Raw genomic sequence first — 24,537 nt, forward strand, 5'->3', positions numbered from 1 at the left:
GTCCGGCATGTCAGTGTGGTCACAGGGCAGCATAAGTGCTTTCTCTGTGGAGAAGGGAACAGGACTGTCCCAGTTGGGCTAGGGGTGTTGAGAGGGAGCTGACGACCCCAGACTCCCAGCATGCACCGGCACAACAGATGGCAGCGCCCCCAGTGGAAGTGAAGCTGTGCGGGCAGAGGCAATGGACAGATCACCCCGCTGTGACAGGGCTGCACCTGGGACTAGAGGAGCAGTATCGGCAAACGTGGCCCATTGCTCCTTCCGCTGCGCCTGCCCAACACTGCCAGTGTCTTTTAATGGAAGTGTTTACCAGCACTAAAAATACCGTTGGCAACCCCATGCTCCAGGCAGCAGCTTTGGGCCCCACAAAAATGACTGGGCCCAGGGCAGCTGCCCATTTTTTCCCACCTTAAAGATGGCCCTGGCTTCTTGGCTGCTTCTCTGATGAATGCTCTCCTTGCCCGGCCTGCAGTCTGTCAGTTTAGGTGGACGGCCATGTCTTGGTAGGTTTGCAGTTGTGCCATACTCTTTCCATTTTTGGATGATGGATTGAACAGAGCTCTGTGAGATGTTCAAAGCTTGGGATATTTTTTTTATAACCTAACCCGGCTTTAAACTTCTCCACAATGTTATCCCTGACCTGCCTGGTGTGTTCCTTGGTCTTCATGATGCTGTTTGTTCACTAAGGTTCTCAACAACCAAACCTCTGAGGGCTTCACAGAACAGCTGTATTTATGTTGAGATTGAATTAGACACAGGTGGACTCTATTTACAAATTAGGTGACTTCTGAAGGCAATTGATTCCACTTGATTTCAGTTAGGGGTATCAGAGTAAAGGGGGGCTGAATAGAAATTTTACAAATTATACACTTTTCAAATTAATAACCATTTATCATTTTCCTTCCACTTCACAATTATGTGCCACTTTGTGTTGGTCTATCACATAAAATTCCAATAAAATACATTTATATTTTTGGTTGTAACATGACAAAATGTAGAAGATTTCAAGGGGTATGAATAATTTTTCAAGGCACTGTATATAGTGCATTTTATATACAGCTACAGTATCTCACAAAAGTGAGTACACCCCTCACATTTTTGTAAACATTTTATTATACATTTTATTATATCTTTTCATGTGACAACACTGAATAAATGCCTCTACAGAGTAGTGAGTGTACAGCTTGTATAACAGTGTAAATTCGTTGACCCCTCAAAATAACTCAACACACAGCCATTAATGTCTGAATGACACAGTGAAAATGTCCAAATTGGGCCCAATTAGCCCTTTTACTTCCCTGGTGTCATGTGACTCATTACAAGGTCTCAGGTGTGAATGGGGAGCAGGTGTGTTAAATTTGGTGTTATCGCTCTCACTCTCTCATACTGGTCACTGGAAGTTCAACATGGCACCTCATGGCAAAGAACTCTCTGAGGATCTGAAAAAAAAACAATTATTGCTCTACATAAAGATGGCCTAGGCCAGTGATGGCAAACCTTGGCACCCCAGATGTTTTGGAACTACATTTCCCATGATGCTCTGGCACTCTGCAGTGTAGTGGAGCATCATGGGAAATGTAGTTCCAAAACATCTGGGGTGCCAAGGTTCGCCATCACTGGCCTAGGCTATAAGAAAATTGCCAAGACCCTGAAACTGAGCTGCAGCACTGGGGCCAAGACCATACAGCGGTATAACAGGACAGGTTCCACTCAGAACAGGTCTCGCCATGGTCGACCAAAGAAGTTGAGTGCACGTGCTCAGCGTCATATCCAGAGATTGTATTTGGGAAATAGACGTATGAGTGCTGCCAGCATTGCTGCAGAGGTTGAAGGGGTGGGGGGTCAGTCTGTCAGTGCTCAGACCATACGCCGCACACTGCATCAAATTACTCTGCATGGCTGTCATCCTGATAAACTTATTTGGTTCAGATGGTGTGAAGCGTGTGTGGCGGCAACCAGGTGAGGAGGACAAAGACAAGTGTGTCTTGCCTACAGTCAAGCATGGTGGTGGGAGTGTCATGGTCTGGGGCTGCATGAGTGCTGCCGGCACTGGGGAGCTACAGATCATTGAGGGAACCATGAATGCCAACATGTACTGTGACATACTGAAGCAGAGCATGATCCCCTCCCTTCAGAGACAGCAAATTTACACTGTTATACAAGCTGTACACTCCCTACTTTACATTGTAGACAAGTGTCATTTCTTCAGTGTTGTCACATGAAAAGATAGAATAAAATATTTACAAAAATTTGAGGGGTGTACTTACTTTTGTGAGATACTGTAGATATAGATCAGAGCAAAATGAGGGACAAATGAGGAGGAAAGAGGGACTTTGTTGCAATTTAGGGACAGTCCCCTCGAAATCAAGGGCAGTTGGAAGCTATGGGGAACATGCCCTCAATGCACCTCTCCCGCACTTCGCTTTGGTGTAAACTAGTTCTACATTTGGAGGCCAGTTCTGTTCATAAAAATAAAAATGCTTTGTTTATACACAGAAAAAAAGAGTCTGACAATATCATTGATGAAATATTTATATTTACAACTATCATGTCACAAAAATATAAGGAATGTCTATATCAACATCGTGTTTATTACACATATACAAAAATAGGTTCACAGTATATATTATGCATTATAGTCTTGATATGAGCTCCAGGTTCTGTCTCCATGAAAATAGGTTCAAGAATTATCATTTATGTACTATAAAGACAGCGAGAAGTGCCGTGAAGAATCGTGGTAATCCATAGCGGCCAATCAGAAATGATCTCTTCACTGATCCATGGTGCCTAATGTAACTGTCATTTTGTAACTCCACAATATTTGTTATATTATTACACTGTTTATGAGGGGGGGATGGTAGATTGACTTTAAAGAAGACCTTCACCCAGTTGTTATTAATATTGCTGCCCCTGAACCCCTTTCACAGAATTACAATTTTTTAACCACTTCAGCCCCGGAAGGTTTAGCCTCCCCTATCCAATGCATCCGGCCCCCTGATCTACATATCACTTGTGCCGGACAATGGATTCCAATGCGGGGTGGGTGTTTTCTTGAAGCAACTGATTAGAGCCAGAAGAGGCAGCTGATCTCTTGATGACGTCATAAAGGAAGGTGGTAGCGTGGGACCCGGTGTGCGGAGGGGGACCGGCGGCTCACAGCAGGACAGTGCTAGATTTTTTTGGGCAGATGAGAATGTCATCTTAACTCAAAGCAGCAGATAAAGTATAAGGAGGATAAGATCTTTAATTGCGTACTTGATCAGAGTGCAAATCTCTCATCCATAGTGATAAATCTCTTGCAGACCTCTGAAAATCTGTCTCAGTTGGCCGCCCAGGATTACATCTCCACAAATATGAAAAAAAAAAATGCCTTTCGCATAAAATTAGCTAAATGAAAGGCAGCCTGTTTGATAAATGTCCACCATAGATGTTGGCGAGCTCTGAAATGTGGCATTGGGCGTCTTTGATAAAGAGAAGAAGATATCTAGCAATCATCAAACCAACAAATCAAAAATATACTTTGCCTATCGGACTTCAGTAAAGGGATATGTAGCTGGTTGCCATAAGACAATGGGTAACTGGAGAACTTTAGCTCTATGACAGGTTCCCCTTAATGAAAGACAAGACGTCCAGGTGGGACAAGACGTCCAGGTGGGACAAGAAGTCCAGGTGGGACAATTTCGGCCTGTTAGCCCTTGTACACACGGTCGGAGATTCAGACGGAATGTGTCCTATCGGACCGTTTTGTCGGATATTCCGATTGTGTGTGGTCTCCATCGGACTGTTTCCGTCAAAGTATCCGACGGACCAAGTTTTACAACTTGTCCGTAAAATTTTCCGACAAAATGCTCCGATCGGACATACTCCGATCATGTGTAGCCTACTCCGACGGACAAAGTGCCACACATGCTCAGATCAAATTCCTAGATTAAAGCTATTGGCTACTAGCCTGAACCTAGTCTCATTGTAACGAAATAACGTCATCATGTTATGTACAATTGGATTTTCCGACAACTTTGTCCGACCGTGTGTACGCAATAGTTTCGGACAAAATCCGTCGGGCAAAATCCAACGGATTTGGTTGTCAGAATGTCCGACCGTGTGTACAAGGGCTTGGACTCCACACATGGGTGCTCTCCCCCCGCTCGCTTCCATGGAACTAGTACTGGAAAAAACATTGGCTGCACACCATGAATGATCCTGAGTCCTTTTATTGCAACATCCCAAAGTGACACACATTTATTTAGGTTTTCTGCTGCCCTAGGCCTGACTAAGCCCGTGTACCCCCTAATTTAAATATGATCCACCCCTTCCTGTCAAGGCCACACCCCTTGCTGTTTAAGACCCGCCCTGAAATTTTCGAGTGGGGACACTAGTTCTGAGGGCCTGGGGGAGGGGGGGCAATGGATTCCCTTAAAACTGAGCTACACAGTGATTTTGACAAGTGACTGACTGCTAGGCGTAGGATCCCCTAAACTTGCAAATCGTATCTGGAGGGGGGGAGCGCAGTTTGGCATCTTTTCCCTGGGCGCTGGATGACCTTGTCCCGTCACTGGATCTGATCAAGCCTAAACCATAGGTATCCTAATCGCAATATTTTCTCGATCACATCCCCTACTTTGTCCCTGATAAAGGGGGAGGCATTTCCCCCCAAACATGTTGGAATCTCTTGATACCAAAAGTTTGCTGAAACTCTTGAACGTTTTTTACTGGGTGCTCCTCAAAACTCAACCCAAAGCTTTGATATCTACTGTACTTCTTTTGACACTAGCAGGGGGCACCAATACCTCACTTTTAGAGTATTAGCCCAGTACGACCACCAACATCAACCATCTAGTTTAAGAAGCCGGAAAGGCATTCTAATATGCAACGGAGCTGATCCAAAACCGGACACCCAGAGTTAGATTGTGCCTGAACCGTTTCTAACTGGAATATAGGAACTATGGTAAATGTATAATAAATCATTTTTGAATTCCAAAAAAAAAGAAAGAAAATGCTTGTTGGGTTAAGTAACCCCGACTTTGCTTCCCTTCCCTTTGATGCTGGCACCATCAGGGCAGGACTTCTACTTCTACTCCCTCTAGGCCAGCTGACAGAGGTAAAATCGGTCTAGTGGGTATCAGCACAGATAGTGAGGTGGTTGGTCCGTAGATTGCTAAGGCGCTTGCACGATTCTGCCTAAAATAAGAATCGCATTTTTTTTGCTTAGAAGATGGATCACGATTCTCGCGGCGCAACATCATCTTTCACATTAAAACAAAAAAAATTGTGCTAACTGTTTCGTTTTTTTTTTTTTTTTTATTCATTGAAGTGTATTTTGTCCCAAAAATTGCGTTTGAAAGACCGTTGGGCAAATACAGTGTGACATAAAATATTGCAGCAATTGACATTTTATTCCCTAGGGTCTCTGCTAAAATGTATATAATGTTTGGGGGTTCCAAGTCATTTTCTACCAAAAAATATTGATTTTAACTTAAGAAACAAGTGTCAGAAAAAGTTTTAGACTTTAAGTGGTTAAACTTGACAGACTGCCTGAATTTTTTTTTTTTCACACAGAAGTTTATCCCTTTGATCTAAGAAGGAAGAGTTTGTTGTACTGTTTCATTTTAAAAACTTGCCAGATGTTTTCTTTTGACAGCTGAGTGAGCAGATAAGTCTCTCCACTTGTTATATGAAAGAATCGGCAAACTCTGCAATAGAGATCGTCAGGGGGGTAGAATCGAGATCACGATTTTTTAACGATCAATTGTGCAGCTCTACTGGATATCTGCCAGAAGTAACTGACTTGTCCTCTGTGCTGGGCTCCCAATACAGGTAATTAACCACTTCAATACCAGGCACTTTGATACCCTTCCTACCCATGCCAATTTTCAGCTTTCAGCGCTGTCAGACTTTGAATAACAATTGCACGGTCATGCAACACTGTACCCATATGACATTTTTATCATTTTTTTTCCCCAAAGATAGAGCTTTCTGTTGGTGTTTTTTTGTTTTTTGTACTACAAATAAAAAAGACTGATTTAAAAAAAAAATAATAATGTTTTTTTCTTTGTTTCGATTATAACATTTGGTAAATAAGTATGTTTTCTCCTTCACAGAGGGGCACTGATGAAGCTGCACTGACTGGCACTGATGAGGCGGCACTAATGAGGAGGCACTGATAGGTGGCACTGATGGGCTCTGATAGGTGGAACTGATAGCCAGCAGCACTAATGAGGAGGCACTGACAGGCATTACTGATGGGCACTGATTGGCATCACAGGCAGACACTGCTGGGCATCACTGGTGGGCATCATTGATAATCAGTGCAGTGATTATCAGTGCAGACCCCCCTGTCAGGAGATCGGCTCTCCTCTACTGGCGCCCTGTTAAGCACTAATAGAGGAAAGCCGATAACCAGGACTTCCTGGTTACGATGTGATTAGCTGTAATTGGACATGTCATAGGCTCTTTACCGTGATCAGACATGCGGTGTGTCAGAACGACACAACATACCACCAATCGTTGTGCTCCGCTGGGGGCATGCACGAGCGGCGTATCATGCTAGACATAGTCAGAATAAATGGATTCTCCACCCGGTCATCATTCTGCTATAGGCCAGATGGGAAGGAGTTAATAGTACATGTAACAAACCCAACTGGGACAGGGGCTTTTAGAGGGACTATGGGCAAGCCTTCTACCCACTGATTATGGCCCATGGAGGAAATTGGGGATTTTGTCTGCTTCTCCCATTCAGAGCATGGAAAAGAGCTTAGTTCAGCATCTAATCCCATGGAGAGAGCAGATCATTCTCTAATGATGGACAACAACGTGATGAACACTGAGAGCGAGGCTTGGATTAATTCTGATTACAGACAATAAAGTTTCCCTTGTGAAGTAGATGGAAAGGTGTAATATTAATCTTGTACAGGTTAATGGTCAGAGGGAATATGGTGGCCCTCCTGCAGACTGGGTTGGAGAAGATCCTCTATTTGGGACAGAAATATTTAATAACAATGTCCCTCAAGAAATCTATGAAGATAAATGAATTCCACTTTTTCAGACTGCTGGAACATTGTATGAGTTTTGTCTTTATGATGACTTTTCTAGTGGACAGATTACACAAGTGAAAGTTGGTTATTGAGGTTTGGACATCCCTGGGTCTTCTTTCTGGGGAACGGGTGCCGAACTGTCTGGGGGGCCACTGACCTGAGTCATCTAGGCTTGGCTAGTTAACTAGTTGTTAATTGGCTTACTGTTTATGTTAGCTGTTCATTAGATGTACTGTTAGATGTACTGATATTAGTGTTTAAAGTTTGCATTGTTTAGGATAACGTGATCAAGCTCTTATCAGATTTTGCATGGTATATATTCTGTGTAAGTTTACAATAAAGTCAGTTCAATTTTGCACCTAAGCTAGTGTCGTCTAGTTCTTGGGTGCAATATTCAGCTATAATACCTGGATCCTGGTTCCAGAGTGGAGGGAGCTATATCTTGACGGAGGCACCCAGGCTGGGTGCCAGGCAGTAACTCGCCCGGTACGTTATGTACAGTACGTGATGATGGAGAGGGACCGCTGACAGCCTAGAGCTTAAGGGCAGAGCTGAAGCTCGCCAGAATGAGGGATTGGGTACGTAATACACCTTATCCCTGCACCCCAAGACTAAAGGAGTAGTTCACTCTTGCAGTATGAGGGGCTTCGCTGCAAAGGTAGAGGTTTTTCTACATCCTGGAGTTCACTTTTAAGTGACATCTAACACTGCCATGTGTTGTGTTAAAGTGCAAATAATACTTAATAGTACACCAGACGGCTGGTGTCAGACTCACGGTTCTGTCCCTGGCCACGTTTCCCACCTATGGCCTCCTTAGTGAGGTGTAGCTCTGTCTCAGGTTTGTTTTGCTAGGTGAAGACTTTCAGTGGGCAATACGCCAATTCCATTATGGAGTGTCTCCCACTTTACGAGGAAGAATCAGCAGTGTGGCTTGTTAACTAACTAACCCATTTAATGGGTACGAGGAAACTTTTCCTTGTTACTAGGGGAACTTAATTTTTTTTTTTAAATATACACAATTGACTGCATCTGTATCAATAATGTATGTTTTAAATAGAAGAAGTGTAAGTAACTTAATTTGACCCGGTATCAGCCTTGCAGTCCCTGTCCTTGTACAGCAGGGGTGCACAACCAGTGGCCCGGGGGCCACATGTGGCCCACGGAGCCCTCTTATGTGGCCCACGACCTCCTGCTCTGTGATGGAATAGAATACTGTTATTGAGTTTCAGATGAAGTTTTTCACTAAAATGACAGTGTATATATGGACATATCTGTTCTGCAGTGGTTACTGGGCTGCTTTCAAACTGATCGGCAGGTGCAGAGCAGTGCACCTGGGGGTTACCTGCACTGAACCATAGGCCGCTTTCACACGGTCAGTCCGACCCAATTGGACCCTCCATTCACCTCTAAAGAGTAGAAGATGTAAATGGACTTGTGTCCGCTTACAAACGCCTACCTCCAATCCGATCCGCAAAAAGAAAAAAAGTCGAGTGGGCTCTATAGAGTAGAGTGGGAAGCCATGTACCCGCTCCGCTCATTGTGGCCCGTGACCGGTTACCAAGTCTCTTAGGTGGCCCTCACTCTTCAAAAGGTTGGGCACTCCTGTTGTACAGCATAGCTCAGTGTGGTAGAGAAATAAGCAGCACAAGGAGACAACCAGCTCATGTGCTGACAAAAACCATGCTGATAGGAGGAAAGTGCAGAGTGACAGAGAGGAGAACTCATCACTGTGCTGCTTTTTCTTTCACTGTCCAATCACAGGCTGGGGGCAGGGTCAGGATAACCTGGGCTTAGGGGAAGTGGACTGAAGGATGCTTTAAAAATTGGCACTGACACGAGGAATATGATTGTACTAACAGGTCACCCCCACAAGTCTCTTCCTGAAATGAAGTTTGGCATGGAGGCCTTTCATAGAAAAAAAAAAAAAGTTGACTTTAAACAGGTCATTTTAAATCTTTTTTTAAAAATATAAAGAAGAATACTTCACCAATTCCAGTTGAAACATTTTTCACTACTGGAAACCATTTTCCTTTTCACATTTTGAGAAAGCTTATTTCTGCAGAGTGAAACGCTCCAAACATGCTAATTATCTTTGCATGTTGAAATGTTCATACTAATTTCCGAATAAACGGGTCCCCAAGCAGCAAACCATTGGCCGTTCCCACGGAGCGTTATTTCGTCGTCCATGATATCCTTTTTTGGCCGGCCTCAGCTGCTTCGCTGGCCTATAAAAAGAGCGCGGTGACCTAAGTTGCATCATGTGCATATGTCCACCATTCCCGCTGAATTTGCGGATTGTTTCTGAAATTGAGGGATGTAGGGCCGTAGCGACTTCTTCACGAGATCTCGCCGGCTATAGTCCATGTTGATAAATTCCGATGATTCGCTGTGGCTGAAGTTTATCGTTCCATAGGAGACATTTTCCTGGATGTGATAGGACATTAAAGGATTTTCAGAGTAGTAGTTGCTGACCTCGTCGTCGTTTTGGACAGACCCAAGTCCCACGTAGAAGAGATTCTTCTCCGGACTGTCGCCTTCGAAACTTTGCTCAGACGGCTCCGAAAACCCCTCGGAAGACACAGTGGAATTAGAAGACATTTTGCTGGGCTGTTTTGCCTGCAACCCCGCCATGATCAAAAAGGTTGGATTGTCCTTGTCCAGATCCCTGATAGCGGCTGAATTGGCCCTCAAAAAACACCCGTCGCAGGAGCTGACGCTCAGTTTCCTCTCGTTTATACCTGGCTTGCTTTGTTGGGGGTTACTTAAGATTGTTGCATACTTGATGCTGGATTGGCAGGGGCTCCCCCCGTACATGGCGGTCTCGCGGTTATCCGCGTAGCTGCAACTGCTGCTGAAGTGGCTGGTGGCGCAGGCGGAGTCGCGGTCGTCCGTCAGCTTCCCGATTAATGAGACGTCGTCAGTTTCTTTCTCCCAGGCTTTCACAATATTGAGATTTTCAAAAATGGTTTCTGGTTCAAGGATTAAGGGGAAACTGTGCGCCAGGTGGTCACGGTGCTTGGTAAAAAGGTTTTCTAGTGTATCTGGCTGGACAAAACAAAAAAAAAAACAATCACTTATTTTTAGTAAGGCTCTTAATACCGTGAAATGATAGCTGTTCTTTACATGCTGTGATACAACGAGATTAGAGAAAAGCAGTGCGGATTTGAGGTGGACGGCTTGCATTTGCAACTTGATCTAATTCTAATAAGTGTCTCTGCTGAGTATATATTCAGAGGGCTCATTCTAAAAACGTAGGAATGCGCTACGTACAGAGTGCAGAGTTCAGGAGTGTGTTACATACACAGTGCAGCATTCAGAGGTGCTCTGTGTACAGAGTGCTGGATTTAGGAGTGTGCTACATACAGAGTGCAGGGTTCAGGGGTGTACTGTGTACAGAGTGCAGGATTTAGGAGTGTGCTACATACAGAGTAAAGGGTTCAGGGGTGCACTGTGTACAGAGTGCAGGGTTTGGGAGTGTGCTACGCACAGAGTGCAGAATTTAAGAGTGCACTATGTAGAGAGCGCTGGATTTAGGAGCACGTTACATACAGAGTGCAGGGTTCAGGAGTGTGCTATGTACAGAGTACAGGGTTCAGGAGTGTGCTATGTACAGAGTACAGGGTTCAGGAGTGTGCTATGTACAGAGTACAGGGTTCAGGAGTGCACTACCTACAAAGTGCAGGGTTCAGGAGTGTGCTATGTACAGAGTGCAGGGTTCAGGAGTGCACTACCTACAAAGTGCAGGGTTCAGGAGTGCACTACCTACAGAGTGCAGGGTTCAGGAGTGCTCTACCTACAGAGTGCAGGGTTCAGGAGTGCGCTACCTACAGAGTACAGGGTTCAGGAGTGCTCTACCTACAGAGTGCAGGGTTCAGGAGTGCGCTACCTACAGAGTGCAGAGTTCAGGAGTGCGCTACCTACAGAGTGCAGGGTTCAGGAGTGTGCTACCTACAGAGTGCAGGGTTCAGGGGTGTGCTGCGTACAGAGTGTAGGGTTTACGAGTGTGCTGCATGCAGAGTGCAGAGTTTAAGAGTATGCTATGTACAGAGTGCAGTGTTCAGGAGTGTGCTGTGTACAGAGTGCAGAGATTAGGGGTGTGCTATACACAGTGTGCAACCCCAATCCACCCCCCCTCTTCTCTCTCACTCTCATCTGAGTGATTGGTCGATGTGCATTGTTCATTTTTGAAGCACTGATACATGTCATAGAGCATATTGATGACAATAGAAACGCATGGTTGCTGATAAGCTGATAGGAACTGAAAATCAGTGGGGATGAGCACTGGGCTGGGTCAGATGGCAGAGTAGGCGGTGGGGCTAACGGTGGTGTGTTATGCATGCCGTGAGAAATAGCGGGTGTGATCATATTTCACTAACAGTGGGAGGGAAGTAAAAAGGTATAGTTACATAGTTAGTAAGGTTGAATAAAGACACCAGTCCATGCTGAGTGAGTGTCTACAATTGTCCCTATCCCTGTACATTGCACACTCACATCAGTCCCTACCCTCAATGAGCCCACAATCCAAGGTCCCCATTCATACACTAGGGCCAATTTTGTACAGAAGCCAATTAAACTACCTGCATGTCTTTGGAGTGTGGTAGAAAACCGGAGTAAACCCACAGGGAGAACATGCAAACTCCAGGCAGGTAGTATCGTGGTTGGGATTCGAACCAGTGACCCTTTTTACTGCTAGGTAAGAGTGCTACCCACTACACCACTGTGCCACCCCAAGTAAAAAAAAAAAAAAAAAAAAAAAAAACTGAGCCTACTCTGCTCTGGGTCAAGAGTACTAATTGACCCTAAGAGTACATAATTCACAGAGTGCAGGGGTCTGGAGTTTGCAATGCACAGAGTGCAGGGGTCTGGAGTTTGTAATGCACAGAGTGCAGGGGTCTGGAGGGTGTAATGTACAGAGCGCAGGGGTCTGGAGTTTGTAATGCACAGAGCCCAGGGGTCAGACGCATGTGATGCACAGAGTGCAGGGGTCAGGAGTGTATAATACACTGACTGCAAGGGTCAGGCAGGTGTAATTCACTGACTGCAGGGGTCAGGCACAAAGTGTTGGGGTCAAAAAGATGTAATGCACAGAGTGTTGGGGTTAGGAGTGTTTAATGCACAGAGTGTTGGCGTCAGGAGTGTGTCATGCACAGAGCGCAGGGTTCAGACACATGTAATGCACAGAGTGCAGGGGTCAGGAATGTGTAATGCACTGACTGCAGGGGTCAGGCATGTATAACGCACAAAGTGCTGGGGTGATTAGGGTGCAATGCACTGTGCACTGACTGCAGGGGTCAGGTTTGTGTAATGCACAGAGTGCAGGGGTCAGGTGTGTGTAATGCACAGACTGCAGGGGTCAGGAGGGTGTAACACACAGAGTGCAGCAGTAAGGGCAAACATTGTTTAGGGTTAGTAACCAAACCAAAAATCTGATACTGCCAGGCAAGATCCAGTTAGTTCCCAGTTATGCTGATAATAGATGTAAAATGCATGAAAATACACAAAACAAGACGTGGATCTAATACTAGTCAACACTAATATGAAAGAAAAGGATTCATGCGTTTTTCTGGGATGAGCTCACCTTTTCAAAGTTGACACCCTGGGCCCAGGAGCAGTATTTGGGGTTTGGTACATCCTTCCAGAACAACCTCTTCATTCTGAAATAAACAAGACAGAACATAATTAAATGTCATTTGACAATATGGGGATAGGCTGGGATTTGAGGGACAGTCCCTCCTAAGAGAAATCAACAATAGAGTAGCTCTAGGCAAATATCATATAGCATCATTTAGATCAGGGGTCTCCAAACAAAGGGTCGGTTTATTGTTTTTCAGACTTTAGGAGGGCTGGACTGTGCCCAGCAGAAGTGGACATTCTACTATCATCAGTGGGAGTAAACCGTGCCCTATCTTTGATAATAGGGAGAGGAATAGCGCCCCATAGTTGGTATCATAGGGGAAAATAGTGCTCCATTATTGGTATCAGTGTGAGAAATAGTGCCCCTTTATTGGTGTCAGATGGCAGAATATTGTCTCATATCAGTGGGAAGGTTAGTGCCTCAGGGGCCGAATAAAGGCAATCAAAGAGCCGCATCTGGCCCCCGGGCCATAGTTTGGAGACCACCTATTTAGACCAACCATTCTCAGCCTGGGTTCTGGGGATACCCTAGACCAGTGATGGTGAACCTTGGCACCACAGATGTTTTGGAACTACATTTCCCATGATGCTCATGCACTCAGCAGTGTAGTTGAGCATCATGGGAAATGTAGTTCCAAAACATCTGGGGTGCCAAGGTTCCCCATCACTGCCCTAGGGTTTCTCCAGAGGCTGCTAGGGGATCTTTGAGCAATGAGCAATTTCTACCTCTCAGGTAAGTTTTTACTTATACCAACAATCTTTTCAGCCACCTGTAAGAGGAAACTTTTACAATGTTTTGTGATGCATAGTCCTTTTTGGAAGAGATTCACTCACGTGTGTATTTATCTACCCATATGTCTTGATTTCCTTCTTCTGCCCATAGAAGGGCGAGGCTTAAATTAGGGCTCGCATTGGGACTATTTGGATCATACTTATTTTATAAAAATCAGCTTCCTGCAATCCGAATTCAGCCCTGAAGAAGAGGGGACACCCCCCGAAACACTTCAGCTTTATTTGGACTTTTTATTCCACAACTGATACTGGCCAGGGGATCATGCTGGGTGGAGAATTTGATGGACTTTATATTTTGCTTTACATATTCATTTCAATTGTGAGTAAATATTTTATACATTTTTCAAATAATAAATTGTCACAAAGGTAATGCGCTAAGCTGGTGTGCCCTCTGTTCCTTTTTGTTTTAGAGTTCTACTTGGGTTTTCCTGACCTGTTGTGAGTGGCATCACAGCCCATGTGGTGACTGAAAGATGCGATTTCAATCAGCCGCTCAGCGAATCAAGCGCAGGAGTATTTGCTTTTCTTTTATGTTGACTTTTATGTTAACAGCCCCCGACTCACTGTGTAAGTTACATCTTTCTCAAAGGATACGTCCCCAGATCTTTTCACTATCATGTCTTCAACAACATACACGTATTACATTAACTATCATGGGCACCCCGAAATACATCTACAAAACAGCATACGCCCCATAAAACTGACCCGAATCATGGGGCACGCACAGTGGCTGCCTGCCCATAGAGGGCGCAGGGGCACCGCCCCCCTAATACATGCACCCAGCCCCTAATCTAAATGCAGGGCGCCGGACACATGGATTTCAATTAGTTTTTATTTTATTTTTAAGCACATGATAAGAGCCTGAGGCTCTAATTGGCTTCAAAAAAGTGTGGGCTCGGGGGGGGGGGGGGGGAGGGCGGGGAGGCAACTGTGCCCTGAGCCCACCCAGTTGCGTGACCATAGCGAAGTAATATCTGCTATTGTCTTCCTGATTCTCCTCCTGGCCAATCAGGAAGCGGGCCTTTAAGACCTGATTGGCCGAGAGGAAAAGTGTTCGTATTGGCCACCGAGGAGGAGGCGCAGGTTGAAGCTGCCATGAAGCCGAGGAGGAGGAGACGGAGGGTGAAGCTACCAAGAAGGAAGGGTTGCCCACGATCTAGATGGGGTAAGTGTGGGGCTGTTAGACTAACGAGTGGGCAAGCGATGGGGGGTGTGACTGATTGACCGACCAACTGCCCAACTGGGGGGTTGCAGGTGTTCTGTGCGCCGCCTCCCCCCTAAAAAATTGGAGCACCAGCCACCACTGGGCACGTATTTACTATCGATTATTATTAATAATAGTAATAATATTTCAGATAATGTAATTTTTTCTCCACTGGTCTGAGTTTTGCTTTAAACTCTCTTTTTATGTCCAATGATAAAAGATGACATTTACCTTTGATGCGATATTGCCAGAGTTATCACCAGCAGAAAGGATGTGGCCGTTATCACAGGCAATATAATATATACACCTCCGTTATTCTGCATCTCATTGGGTTCCTCTGCAAATAAAAAGTGAATATATTTAGATTTAAAAAAAAGCAAAAACGTCATGACAATAACTTTATATTGCAGTAACTGAACTGGCGTTCCCTCTCCTTCATTGCCAAGGAATGAATTTCACCAGTGAATTTGTTTCCTGTACTCAATGCATTTGGAGGCTGCAAAGTATTATCATTTAAATAATTAGAAGAAACCTTTAAAATGCTATTTGGCTGGCTGCGTCATTTATGAGCCAATCACTTTAGTAGTCACTGACTTCTCCCTGACTTTCTCATCTACATGCTTATTCCACGTCAGTGATGGCACTGAACACAGGGGCAGCCAAGCAGCTAGCATTTTGCAGATGGAGGTGTGCTTCTCCTGCCATGCATGGTCTCAGTGATGTAGCTTTACTACACCCACATACAACCAAATGACGAGAGACATAGCTCTGTACACAGGGACTAAGCCACCAGAGACATAGCTCGATATACAGGAACTACATGACTTAAAGTGTCACTAAGCCCACATCATAAAAAAAAAAAAACTATCAATAAATGGTGTATTACACACTGTTCAAAAAACCTGGTTGATCCTGCTGCTCTCTATCTCCCCCTTCTGTCCATGTCCCCAATTCAGCTACAGATTTTGCAGCTGTGGTGGCAACTCTGCACATGCTCAGTTTTCAGTGTGTTTTTATGCTGAGCATTTCCTCCCTATCACATTTGAGCAGCCCATGTGACTACAGAGTCACACATGTGGGACGTATACACAGTGGTAAATGACAGCCCACTCCCTCCCTCCTCCTCCATGCCCACTAACCAGCTAAACACAATGGGGGTGGGATATTACTTGTAGATTAATGAAGGCTTCACCTCCCCCTTATTCGAGGCTGGACTGGCAGAAATCCACCCACACCATGTTATTGCCAAAAAAATAATAAAGATTTGTTTTCAAATATATATGTGTATGACAATATAAAACAGTTTATTGATATTATGTATTTATTTTTACTCTATTCCAAAGGCTGTTTTTTTACATTTTTATTTTGAACATGTGACCAACAGCAGAGGACTAGATGCTCCTCCTGTTTGTTACACTACAGACAGGCTGGGAGAGAGCTGGGTCATGTGACTGCTGTGTATAATGATTAGGAAAAGGGTACTTAGATTTTTTTTTAAATTAAAATAATGACAGTGCCATCGTCCATATACAGAAATAGAAGGGGCAATGTAAATTGTATTAAAAGATAAAAACAAAAAGATAAAACAAAAAACAAGATTAGCTTTTTCTGCCACATTCAGCTTCAATCCATACATTTCCCCTGCAATACTTTTTTCTGCCATTAAATGTTTCTGGTCTTATAATCATCCAACTTCCTCCTCTGAGCCCAGGTCATCCTGCAACTGCCCCCTGGACAGTGAAAAAAGAAGCAGCACAGTGATGAGCTCATCTCTCTGTCACTCTGCTCTCTCCTCCTATCATTAAGGTTCTTGTCAGCACATGAACTGATTGGCTTCTTCTGTTGCTTCCTCATCTTATACTCCAGCCTTGTTGTACAGGGACTGCAAGAAGCTAATAACGAGTCACATTCAGGTACTTACACTGCTTGCATTTAAATAATACATTTAATGGGGTAGTAATAATTAGTGTGTGTTTTCTACATCTGTATAGAGTTCACTTTTAATTTTGAGCATTTACCTTTAGAAAATTCATAAGTGATTTTTGGGCTTCCGACACCTTCCAGAAACACCGGAGTCAGGCTGAACTGGTATTTTTCAATGATGAAAAAATGGTCTGTAAAATAAAGCGAGGGATGGTGTCATTCAGGGATCCTCAGAAAAAAGGAAAAATGAAACAGAGTTTGTATTAGAGCGGGGGTCTCCAAACTTCCTCAACAAAGGGCCAGTTTACTGTCCTTCAGACTTTAGGGGGGCCGGACTGTGGCCAGTGGCAATAGAAAATGTCCTGGTGTTAGTGGGAGTAAACAATGTCTCATTATTGGAAGGAATAGTGTTCCATCATTGTTGTCAGTGGAAGGAATTGTACCCCATTGTTGTCGTCAGTGGGAGGAATAGTGCCCCATCAGTGTCAGTGGGAGGAATTATGCCTCTTTATTGGTGTCAGAAGGGAGAAAAGTGCCCCATTGTTGGTGTAAGTGGAAGGAATTCTGCCCTATCCTTGGTGTCATTGGGAGATATAGTGTCCCATTGTTGGTGTCAGTGGGAGGAATAGTGCCCCATAAGCGTCAGTGGGAGGAATTATGCCCCTTTGTTAGTGTCAGAAGGAGGAAAAGTGCCCCATTGTTGGTGTCAGTGGAACAAATTGTGCCCCAACCTTGGTGTCATTGGGAGGAATAGTGCCCCATCATTGGTGTCAGTGGGAGGAATAGTGCCCCATCATTGGTGTCAGTGGGAGGAATAGTGTGCCATCATTGGTTTCAGTGGGAGGAATAGTGTGCCATCATTGGTGTCATTGGGAGGAATAGTACCCTATCATTGGTGTCTTTGGGAGGAAAAGTATCCCATTGTTGGCGTTAGGAGGGAATTGCACCCCATTGTTGTGGTTATTGACAGAAATAGTGCCCCATTGATGGTGTCAGTGGGAAGAATTGTGCCCCATCATTGGTGTCAGTGGAAGGAATTGTGCCCCATCATTGGTGTTATTGGGTAGAATAGTGTCCCATCGCTGTTGTCAGTGGAAGCAATTGTACCCCATTGGTGTTATTGGGAGAAATAGTGCCCATTATTGGTGTTAGGAGGGAATTGCACCCCATTGTTGTTATTGAGAGAAAGAGTGTCCCATTGTTGGTGTCATTGAGAGGAATAGTGCCCTGTCAGTTTCAGTGGGAGGAATTATGCCCCTTTGTTGGTGTCAAAAGAAGGAAAAGTGCCCCATCATCGGTGTCAGAGGAAAAAATTGTGCCCCATCATTGGTGTAATTGGGGAGGAATCGTGCCCCATCAGTGTCAGTGGGAGGAATTAAGCCCCTTTTTTGGTGTCAGAAGGAGGAAAAGTGCCCCATCTTTGATGTCAGTGGATGTAATAGTGCCCCATCATTGATGTCAGTGGATGTAATAGTGCCCCATCATTGGTGTCAGTGGATGTAATAGTGCCCCATCATTGGTGTCAGTGGATGTAATAGTGCCCCAAGGGCGAGATAAAGGCATTCAGTTCCTGAGTCGCAGTTTGGAGATCTCTTTCTTAGAGATTTCCATTGCACTGCGTACTCTATTTCCCGTACCTTTAATGTAGTATCTGCTGACATTGGGGGGAATATATTCCCAGCGCACATGGGATTCATCGCGGAGGTTCTTCCATTCCAGGACAAGCTCGAGGACTTCGTACTCCACTGGGAGCAAACTCCACACTGCAACCACACTTTTGTTTAGTGGGTGAACCTCCAGAGATTCCACTGCCTGCACTTAAAAGACGAAACACACAACTCGTTGAAAGTTGGTTGATCTGAACTCGTTAAATAGGTAAAGTACATTTTTTTTTTTGCCAAAACTTTTTTTGTTAAATTTGGACAGTGAAAGAGACTGTTAAAACAAAATGCGTTTTTTTTTAGCTCTTTTCTTAATGCTAAGGTTGGTTGCGTTTACAGCTTTGGAACATTTTTTATCGCTGTCTCAGGCTCAGGTACATGAACACCTACACAAATGGTCACCCCTGTTAGGCATTTTGTGCCACTTCATGCAACCCAACCAGATTCAACAATATGTGGTTTATGTATAAAATATACATTATGTGGATGTGACAAACATCTGCACATTTAGAAGAAAAATTGCAGAATTTTCTGTAATATACAATTGTGCTCATAAGTTTACACACCCTGGCAGAAATTATGATTTCTTGGCCATTTTTCAGCGAATATGAATGATAACACAAAAACATTTCTTTCACTCATGGTTAGTGTTTGGCTGAAGCCATTTATTATCAATCAACTGTGTTTACTCTTTTAAAATCATAATCACAACAGAAACTACCCAAATGACCCTGATCAAAAGTTTACATACCCTGGTGATTTTGGCCTGATAACATGCACACAAGTTGACACAAAGGGGTTTGAATGGCTATTAAAGGTAACCATCCTCTCCTGTGATCACTTTGCTTGTAATTAGTGTGTGTGTGTATAAAAGGTCAATGAGTTTCTGGAATCCTGACAGACCCTTGCATCTTTCATTCAGTGCTGCACTGACATTTCTGGATTCTGAGTCATGGGGAAAGCAAAATTTGGGGTAGTTTAACTGTATAAAACAGGAAAGGGATATTAAAAGATATCCAAGGAATTGAGAATGCCAATCAGCAGTGTTCATACTCTAATCAAGAAGTGGAAAATGAGGGATTCTGTTGAAACCAAACCACAGTCAGTTAGACCAACTAAAATTTCAGCCACAACTGCCAGGAAAACTGTTCAGGATGCAAAAAAACCCCACAAATAACTTCAGGTGAAATACAGGACTCTCTGAAAACATGTGGTGCGGCTGTTTCAAGATGCGCAATAAGGAGGCACTTGAAGAAAGTTGGGCTGCATGGTCGAGTCTCCAGAAGAAAGCCATTACTACGCAAATGCCACAAAGTATCCCACTTACAATACGCCAAACAGCACAGAGACAAGCCTCAAACCTTCTGGCACAAAGTCATTTGGAGTGATGAGACCAAAATTTTGCTTTTTGGCCACAACCATAAACACTACATTTGGAGAGGAGTCAACAAGGCCTATGATGAAAGGTTCACCATTCCTACTGTAAAACACGGAGGTGGATCGCTAATGTGTTGGGGATGTGTGAGCTACAAAGGCACAGGAAATGTGGTCAAAATTGATGGCAGGATGAATGCAGTATGATATAAAAATACTGGAGGAACATTTGCATTCATTAGCCAGGAATCTGCACATGGGACGTACTTGGACATTCCAACATGACAATGACTCAAAACACAAGGCCAAGTCCACCTGTCATTGGCTACAGCAGAATAAAGTGAAGGTCCTGGAGTGGCCATCTCAGTCTCCTGACCTCAATATCATTGAGCCACTCTGGGGAGATCTCAAACGTGCCGTTCATGCAAGACAGCCCAAGAATTTACAGGAACTGGAGGCTTTTTGCCAAGAGGAATGGGCAGCTTTACCATCTGAGAAGATAAAGAGCCTCATCCACAAATACCACAAAAGACTTCAAGCTGTCATTGATGTTAAAGGGGGCAATACACGGTATTAAGAACTGGGGTATGTAAACTTTGGATCAGGGTAATTTGGGTAGTTTCTGCTGTGATTATGATTTAAAAAGAGTAAACACAGTTTATTGATAATAAATGGCTTCAGCCAAACACTAACCATGAGTGAAAGTAAAGTTTTCGGGTTATCATTCATATTCTCTGAAAAATGGCCAAGAAATCATAAATTCTGCCAGGGTATGTAAACTTTTGAGCACAACTGTATGTGCTTTCTATAGCTTCATTGCCACCTAGTGGCTATAATATGTTTGTTTTGTTTGGTGCTGGCAAGATAGAAAATCCATGGATTTTCAAACTAAATGTGCAGAAGATTGTTATCCATTCAATGAATGTTAAAGAGGAAGTAAACTCTTCCAAACAACTTGGACCTACAGGTAAGCCTAGATTAAGGCTTACCTGTAGGTCCAAGCAATATCTCCTAAACCTATATGGTTTAGGAGATATTTGCCCGAAAATGGGCACCGCTGTCTACGGCGCATGCGCCGTAGACAGCGGCGCGCAGGCGCACTAAATGCGGCAAGTCCAAGAATGGATTTGCCTAATTTGTCGACTCCCGTGCGCATGCGCTGGAGTGACGTCATCGCGGCTTCGCCGAATGGCAGCGGCGGAGCTGCGAGACGCGACTCCCGTGCGCATGCGCGGGAGTGACGTCATCGCGGCTGCGCCGCTGTGATTCGTCGGAGCTGCGAGACGCCACCAGCAACATGGATGCGGCGGACTACAGGGGACAGCGGCGACTTCGCTGGCTCCTGTGTCAGGTAAGTGACACATAATGAGCTACTATGCGATGCATAGTAGTCCATTATGCTTTACCTTTGCAGGGAAAAAAAGAGGAAGTAAACCCATCAGGGTTTACTTCCTCTGTAAAGGAAGGTAATGCTGGAAGTAGGTAGCTACCTAATGCTCATCACGTGTCAACTAAATCTGGATCTTGCTGTGATTGATGTCTGATCGATGTAGCATCTCAACTAAGGGCCACCAGCCCGATATACCTTATGAGTCCTGGTCTGGGAGAGGGGGAGGGGGATGAAAAATTCCATACTGTCCCCAGTCCTTCACTAACTCTAGTAGCGACTGGTAAGATTGGTTATCCAGTCGCACAGGGCAAGAGAAGTGCCAAAATGTTTTAGCAGCCATGACCATGGAGCTACACCAGAATTACCGAACATAGTGCTTTTTTTCCAGCTCTCTTGGATATACAAACATTAACATGTATTAAAATATTAAGAATTATTAATAACATTATTTATCTCAAGTGGTTACATAACACTTAAGGACCGGGGCCATTTTTTGCGATACAGCACTGTGTCGCTTTAACTGACAATTGTGTGGCAATGCGACGTTGTGACCAAACAAAATTGATGTCCTTTGTACCCCACAAATAGAGCTTTCTTTTGGTGGTATTTGATCACCTCTGAGGTTTTTATTTTTTTATGCTATAAACAAAAAAAGCGACAATTTTCTAAAAAAACAAAACAATATTTTTTACTCTTTGCTATAATAAATATCCCCAAAAAAATAAAGTAAAAAAAAGTCTTCATCAGTTTAGGCCAAAATGTATTCTACATATTTTTGATTAAAAAAAAATCACAGTAAGCGTATATATTGATTGGTTTGCGCAAACGTTATAGTGTCTACAAAATAGGTGATAGGTTTATGGCATTTTTATTATTTATTTATTTTATTTATTTTTACTAGTAATGGCAGTGATCTGCGATTTTTAGCAGGACTGCGTCATTGCAGCAGACAGATCGGACACTTTTTTGGGGACCAGTGACATTTTTACAACAATCAGAGCTAAAAATAGCCACTGATTACTGTATAAATATCACTGGCAGGGAAGGGGTTAACACCAGGGGGGTGATAAAGGGGTTAAGTGTTCTCTGGGAGGTGTTTCTTACTGTGGGGGGAGGAGACTGACTGGAGGAGGAGAGAAATCGCTGTTCCTGATCACTAGGAACGGCAGATTTCTCTCTACTCCCCTGTCAGAATGGGGATCTGTTTGTTTACATACACAGATCACTGTGGAGTGATCGCGGGTGGCCGCTGGCCATACGCTTCGGCTCTGGTGTCGCATCAGCGATCGCCCCCTATCCCTCTTAAATCAGCCGACGAACACCTACGGCGATTCGTGCAGCTATGCCAACCTGCTACAGTATGACGGCAACTGGTGGAAGACATGAGCACCTACTGTAGCCAGTCTGTGGGAGCCAGAACTATTGTTGGTTGGGGATCAAATAATAATTTTACTCACTGAACTGCGACTCAATTTATAACCTTTATAGCATGTGTTTTTTCTGGATTTTTGGTTGATATTCTGTCTTTATCATTTAAAATACACCTATGATAACAATTATAGACCCTTCAGTTCTTTGTAAGTGGGCACACTTACAAAATCTGCAGGGGATAAGATAATTATTTTCCCCCACTGTACATATATAAATTGCCAATAGACCATGGTTTCCCTTTAACCAACTTCCTTTTCTTTTAGGGTTTACCTGTGCTCATCCTCTGGGACAGCAACAAATTTCGGTTCGTACTCGAATGACCCAGAGCATTGCGTGCTCGGACGGTGACAGTAGCAGAGCTGTTCTGAAGAGACAATGTGTAGTTTGTGGAGTTCCCAGTATATACTTCAGACATTTCGTATAAGACTTCATATTCCACGGGACCGCACAGAAAAGGATCCTTCACTGGCTGCAATACACATCAACAATGATTAACACAACTTAAAGGCTAATTCCCATCACATTTAATACATTTTGTGAACAAAAACACATGGCCTATTTGACTCATGATACATAACTTACTGAAGCAACACTGTTGAGTACTATCTATAATATGTTTTTTATTTGCTTTAACGGGTAACTTTCGAAACAAGCTTTTTTAATAAAGAAAATTTTTAATAAAGAAGATTTTATCTTACTTCCTCATGTGGGGATCATATTGCCATATTTCAAATACTAACCACAACATACAAGGCCATCCACAACATCGCCCCCCAGCTACATCACCAACCTCATCTGCAGATATCGCCCAAATCGTCCTCTCCTCTCCTCCAAGGGCCTCCTCTCCTCCAAGGGCCTTACCTTTACATACATTATCAACCCTTTAGTCCATAATGAATACTTCTGCCAGGGTCATCCACCTTACCAACCATTCAGTGCCCTCCACCCCTCCCTGCCAATCCCTGCACTGGCTTCCACTCACCCAACAAATAAAATTCAGAGTACTAACAAAACATTAACAAAGCCTTCCACAACTCTGCCCCCAGCTACATCACTAACCTAGTCTCACAATACCAACCAAGCCACTCTCTTTGGTCCTCCTAAGACCTCCTGCTCTCTAGCTCCCTTGTTACCTCCTCCATGCTCACCTACAGGGCTTCCCCAGAGCCTCTCCCATCCTCTAGAACTCTCTGCCCTGGTATGTCGAGTCAGCTCCTACCCTGTCCACCTTTTAGGTGATCCACCTCCACCTAAGAACTGTACTTGAGTCCCCTCCCTCAGATCATCCCCTGCACTCCTTACCTTTTGTACCACCACTCCTTCCCTTTTAGATTGTAAGCTCCGCGAGCAGGGCCCTCCTATTCCTTCTGTATTGAACTGTCTTGTAATTGTACTGTCCCCCTTTTTATTGTAAAGCTCTGTGCAAACCGTTGGCACTATATAAATCCTGCATAATAATAATAATAATATCTCATTGATGACATCACGGAGCTACATGGGGGTCTGATGGTGAGAGTGTCGGCCATTCGTGGAGAGATAAAGCCCATTTGATCTCTGTAATTCAAGATCATTCCTGTTTGGTAAGAGGCCCTTTTTCTTGAGAAGCCCTTTTCACACTGGCGGACATTTACTAAGGAAATTTTAAGCATGGGGCATGTTAGATACACACATCTTATTATGGACTATATGTTTATATGAATTTTTGAAATTCATGATTTTTTTTTAAATTAATTTTGGGTATTTTATTTTAAAGTTATTTTTTTATTGCGTAATTCAGCAAGACAGAAAATCTTACAAAAAGGGAATAATGATACCAAACACAGAGGTGCATCTGATAATACCAAACAGTCAGAACAGAATGGATCACAGCATATTACAAATACAGAAATGATGAATGGAGACAAAGCTTATCTGGCATGTAATAAAAGCGTGGCAACAATTAATTTTGGGTATTAATTGTACATATTGATTTCTAAGATCATATGATCATGTTTTATCATACAAATTTTGTGCACTGATATATGTTTATTTAATTATGAAAGGAGAGCTGCAAATTATTTAAGGGGACAGCACACTTTTTTCATGTAGAACTGCATC

At 43.7% G+C, this 24,537-nt stretch overlaps 1 protein-coding gene across 2 annotated transcripts in view; it reads right to left on the reverse strand.

The window, feature by feature from the left end:
* Positions 1 to 2,518: 2,518 nt before the first annotated feature.
* Positions 2,519 to 24,537, reverse strand: part of LEPR (leptin receptor) — a 143,998-nt gene continuing 121,979 nt past the window's right edge. Inside the window, exons 14-19 of one of the 2 annotated variants that reach the window (XM_077450538.1) lie at positions 22,711 to 22,909; positions 18,222 to 18,401; positions 16,680 to 16,775; positions 14,893 to 14,998; positions 12,610 to 12,685; positions 2,519 to 10,076 (exon numbers count right to left, since the gene is read on the reverse strand). In XM_077450538.1, coding sequence (XP_077306664.1) covers positions 9,288 to 10,076; positions 12,610 to 12,685; positions 14,893 to 14,998; positions 16,680 to 16,775; positions 18,222 to 18,401; positions 22,711 to 22,909 — 1,446 coding nt within the window. In that variant the 3' untranslated portion in view covers positions 2,519 to 9,287. The remainder of the gene's footprint in view (positions 10,077 to 12,609; positions 12,686 to 14,892; positions 14,999 to 16,679; positions 16,776 to 18,221; positions 18,402 to 22,710; positions 22,910 to 24,537) is intronic. The other variant, XM_077450539.1, reaches the window with a different exon arrangement.

This window comes from Lithobates pipiens, unplaced genomic scaffold (assembly GCF_037356315.1).
Source record: "Lithobates pipiens isolate NorthernLeopardFrog02 unplaced genomic scaffold, aLitPip1_a1.2 Scaffold_23, whole genome shotgun sequence".
Taxonomy (NCBI): domain Eukaryota; kingdom Metazoa; phylum Chordata; class Amphibia; order Anura; family Ranidae; genus Lithobates; species Lithobates pipiens.